Below are 4932 nucleotides of genomic sequence, written 5' to 3' on the forward strand. Positions count from 1 at the left end.
TCCCAAACTTTGGGACARTGCACGCTCCGTAGATTATTTTGCATGCCGTGGAAAAATAACCAGCTGTGCTTCAATGGGACAGGAAGGGATTTTCCACGATTGGGGCTTATGTTGCCCATTTGACATGCTCGCAGCATGGCCTCTTGTCCTCATCTGCGTCCAAAACCCTATTTCTGGTTGTTCCCGCTCCTACCGTGAGGAGTTTCTCCCCAGACTTGTTCTCACCCCCTTTCCATGCTCCCCTGCAACACAGAAAACAAAGGACGCGCACAGAGATTGCTAAAAATGTCGTTACAGTGATGGGGGCAGCAGGACGGCAGAAAGCAAGGAGCAAACCCAACGCAGGGCGGATGGCAACAGAGACCCATGGAGGGCAGCAGGGAGGACATTTCCACACAAACAGGGAGCACGCAAGTAGGAATACAAAGCAATAACTGCTAAAAAGCGCTATTCAAGTGACCAGGCATTCAAATAAAGTCTTAAGAAATTCAGAGAAGCAGCAGATGAGGTAGGTCAGTCTTCAAAATTTAAGGCCCTGCGTACAGGGAGGTTGCTACCGGCATGATGGGACAGGAGTCACTCGCTGCGGCGGGACAGGATGGACGGAGCAGCCTCCTCGAACCAAAGAGGGTCTGGCCYGGAGGGAAGGGGGTGGCGGGTGAGGAAAGCCAAGGGAGCAATGAATAAATACCGAAAGGAATAAAAAGTGAGCTGCGMATGGAAATGCATAGTTTGGTGGGACAGGTTGCCCAGGCAAGGGGATGATGGGGCATCTGGGCAGCAGGCTCTGGACACAGCGATGGGGCAGAAGCAGGGGGCGGCGGTGGAGGAAATCTTTCAGCTGGAGCGTGGAGGAGAACCATGTGCCCAGAGGGAACAGCCGAGAAAACGGCCGAGAAATGCCAAGTACGTCCTCGGAGGTATTGGACCCGCTGGGCTTGCAGGACCTCAGCGGTGGGGAGCGAGGGGACGTCGCTCATCAGCTYATCTTCACCCCAACCCACATGAGACCTCCTTCGGGCTCCCAGCTCCAGTAATGCCCTGGCTCAGTGAAATCCCATGGAGAAAACGTCCGGAAAAAAAAAAAATATATGGCATAGCCGGCTCACATATGGCTGGCGAGAAAACCGGGAGCAGACAGACGGAGGGATGGGCTGCTCCGCTGCTGGCTGAGCAGGCGCAGGACCACCCCATGTGCCGAATCCTCGCGTTTGGGTGAAGAGCCCATCGTCATCCTCTGCTTCTCCGCGGAAGTGGCACAAGTGGAGAGAGCGGGGACGAAGCGGCTTTGCCCTCCCCTTCCTCTCCATCGCCGGTAGGTRCAGGCACCCGGAGCTGGCCGCCTGTCACTTATTCCTGGCCGCGGCCCTGGCGTGGATCCGCGTGTGCCGGGCGAGGGAGGACTTGTTGCTGAAGCTCTTGCCGCACTGCGGGCAGGGGAAGGGCCGCTCGCCCGTGTGCGACCGCTCGTGCACCGTGAGGTCCGCCAGGTACTTGAAGCTCTTGCCGCACTCGCYGCAGGGGTAGGGCCGCTCCTCGGTGTGGCTCCGCTGGTGCATGGTGAGGTTGGACTGCTGGCTGAAGCGCTTGCCGCACTCRGCGCAGGGGTAGGGMCGCTCGCCYGTGTGCGACCGCTGGTGCTTGTTGAGGTCCGAGGGGTTGGTGAAGGTCTTGGCGCAGGCGCCGCAGGAGTAGGGCCGCTCGCCYGTGTGCAGGCGCTGGTGGGTGGTGAGCGTCGAGAGGTGCCCRAAGCTCTTGCCGCACTCGCYGCACGAGTAGGGCTTCACCCCCGTGTGGGTCCGCTGGTGGGTCTTGAGGTGGGTCAGCCGGTTGAAGCTCTTCCCGCACTCGGCGCAAGCATAGGGACGCTCCTTCTCGTGCACCTTCCCGTGCGCTGCCAGCTCGTGCTTTACCCAGAAACGCTCCCCACAGTCGCGGCAGCGGTGGGGCTTCTCCGGCCGGTGGGCACCGCTCTCCTGGCTCTTGACATCCCTCACAGTCCCCAGCAGCCCTTGGCCGGGATGTTGCGGGAAGACCGAGGGATCCCGTGGGATCCCTTTCTGCCTCCTGTAGATCTCTCTTTGCATGGGGCTCCGGACCACGATCCCATCAGAACCACCCTGGAGGGCCCTGGGCAGATGCGGGGTCTCTTGTCTTTGCAAAATGGACTGGTCTTCCCCTTTGCTCCCCATTCCGGGACCTGCCGGGTGGGGGAAAAAAAAAAAAAAGAGAGAAGCTACTTCACAAGTTGCTTTTTGCTGGGGAAGCCACCTCTGCCATACCAGGACTTGACTGAACCCAATTCCCTTCTTTCCCCTCCGTCCCCACCCCGAATAAGCCCACCCTTAGGTACAACATGGCCTTGAAGGTACCATTTCCTCAACTCTCCAGCATCGCTATCTTCTCTGCCTTGGATGGCAGAGAACAAGCAGTGTCCCTACCCCAGAGACAGTCCCGCTCCCACCACTGAGCAAACATCCCGAATCCCTGGCATCACGGGAGGTGGTCAAACCACGTCAGGGAACGACGAAGATGAGGCCACCTCGAGAGAGGAGCTTGGTAGGGAGGCCATGGCTGGTCCTGCAGGGAAGGAAGTCCACTGAGGCAGTCAGAGAGCCCTGTGTGCTCTGAGCATCATCCCTGAAAGGTGGAAATTGCTCAAAGCACTGTCTTGAGGATCCCTGCAGGGACCRGAGGAAGGGAGCAAGGCTTTGGGGCTCAGGGTTTCCTGGGAAAACAAACGGCAAGAACAAGAGCTCTCTCAAGGATGCTCATGATCTTTACTCCAAGACTTCTTTCCTTCACCTTCTTTGCAACCAAAGAGATCAAGATCTAGTGAGATCTTGGTGAGATCTCTCCCACAGCAAGAAATGCCCACCTGGCCATCTCAGAAACCTTTCCCGGTCCCTCTTCTTGCTTCAGCTTGGCTTTTGAACACAAGCAGCAGCCAAGACTATCTTTGCTATACTGGAGAAGGGCTCAAGGTCATGCATGGTGGCCCCAGCTTGAGTAGTGGGTCCGAGGGAATTTCTGTTTCGCTCCTCTTGGGGGTCACTTTTCTCTCCCTTTCCTCAATGTCCCRTGAGCTTTCATGGCATCGGGACCTTCTTTTTGGCCATTTTCTTCGCTCTCATGCATTGGCTACCAAGGGCAGAGAAAAATCCCCAGAGGAGAGTGGAGACACCATGGGAGCTCAGAGGAAGCATCTGGAAGAAGGTGGGGAGGACTGCGCCAGACAGAAAAGCTCATCACATGAGACACTGCCTCCACCCAGGAGCAATCCCAGGGGACACATCCCTCAAACAAGCTTTGTGCTGAGGGTACTCACCTTCCAGGAGCTCCCCAGCTCCTACACCAGCCACCTCCCCAATTCTTTGGGGGAAAAAGTGCCTCTTCCTTGTGCTTATTACCTGTTTCTTGCAGGCTCTGCACCTCATCCTCAGGGGCACGGGGAAACTTGAACTTGCTCCATGCCGCTTCCTCCTGGGAATCATCGTCAGAGATGAGCAGAGGTGGCTCTGATGGGGGGCTCTGAGACTSCCACAGGTTTTCAGGGCTCTCCATGTCCTCCGGGGTCACCTCCTCCACCTTTACGCGCACCGTGACCTGAAGGATGAAGGCACAAGGGGCACCTAAGAGCCACGGTGAGGAGTTGCGTCTCAAGAGGCAGCCCTGTGGCATGGGACACTGCAAACAGGCCCCATGCCCTGAGCACCTCTTGGGAGGACCGCAGAGCCCTCCTGCACCTTGCGCCTCGCTCCTGGGTTTTTGGAGCTATTTGGGGACAAYGACCTCCTGAGCACAAAGCTCCCACAGGAATTTGTGGAATGCTTGTCGAAACGAGCTCCGAAGGCGACAAACGACGCCGGGAGCCAGATTTGTGACCAATTTTAGAGGCGAGCAGATGCAGGAGGGCTGCCACATCCACTGGCTGAGGATGGGAGCGTGCAAGTGGGGCAAGCTCTGCAGAGCGCTGGCTTGCGCCGTCCTCACCTGCTGCTCCCAGATCCCGGCCTCTCGCTGTCCCAGCTGGAAACTCTCGGCCAAGGCCACGGCTTGAGCACATGACTCGGGGTGCCGGACCCAGACCCAGCTCTGGATCTCCTCGGGGAGGATGCTGAGGAACTGCTCGAGGACGAGGAGCTCCATGATCTGCTCCTTGGTGCGCACCTCGGGCTGCAGCCAGCGGTGCGACAGCTCCCGCAGGCGCCGGTAGACATCGCGCGGCCCCGCCGCCTCCTGGTACCGAAACTGCCGGAAGCGGAGACGCCGCATCTCCGTGCCCACGCTGCAGCCGCGCAGGATGGCCGCCTTCACCTTCCCGTAGTCCCCCGCGTCCCCCGCTGCCAGGCTGCTCACGGCTTGCTGGGCTTTGCCGCTCAGCGCCGGCACCAGCCGCGTCACCCACTCCCCACGGGGCCAGCGGCACGTCTCGGCCACCCGCTCGAAGGAGGCCAGGTAGGCCTCCGCGTCGTCGTCCGGYGACAGCTCGGGGAGATGGGGGCTGCTCCCGGCAGGGTCCGGAGCCGCCACGAGCCCTGGCAAGGTCCTCAAAGCCTGCGGCCCCTTCGGCCGCTGGGCTGCAGGGCGCCGCGAGAGTCCCTCTTGCTGCAGCCGCGAGCGTGGCCAGCGTGGTCCGGAGGATGCTGGTGGCTCCTTTGCAGCCTGGGCAGGCTGCCGGCAGGGTTTGGGCTCCAGCTCTGTGGCTCCTTCTTGCATCTCCATGCTCTCGGCGAGCCGCTTGGGCTTGCTGCRCTCCTTCGCCAGCCTTCCCGGGAAATGCGATGCCGTGGGGGGCTTTGCAAAGCGCCAAGCAAGGACAGCACTGCAGGTGAGAGAGCGGGGCACAGTGAACACAGCCGGTGGATCTTGGCTTTGCAAAGCCGCCCCTAACCCAGCTCCCAGCCTTGCAAAGCCCCCAAGGAGCTTGCA

General features: G+C 59.8%; 1 protein-coding gene across 1 annotated transcript; it reads right to left on the bottom strand.

Moving 5' to 3' along the window:
* Window positions 1-214: 214 nt before the first annotated feature.
* Window positions 215-4932, bottom strand: LOC112962349 (zinc finger and SCAN domain-containing protein 31-like). The gene is made up of 3 exons (XM_026058414.1): window positions 3994-4932; window positions 3411-3606; window positions 215-2200 (listed from the first exon to the last, which is right to left on the bottom strand). The coding sequence occupies exons 1-3, from the start codon at window positions 4723-4725 to the stop codon at window positions 1347-1349; spliced, it is 1782 nt and encodes a 593-aa protein (XP_025914199.1). The 5' UTR covers window positions 4726-4932; the 3' UTR covers window positions 215-1346.

Source organism: Apteryx rowi, unplaced genomic scaffold, assembly GCF_003343035.1.
Source record: "Apteryx rowi isolate R43461 unplaced genomic scaffold, aptRow1 scaffold_1468, whole genome shotgun sequence".
In the NCBI taxonomy this organism is placed as follows: domain Eukaryota; kingdom Metazoa; phylum Chordata; class Aves; order Apterygiformes; family Apterygidae; genus Apteryx; species Apteryx rowi.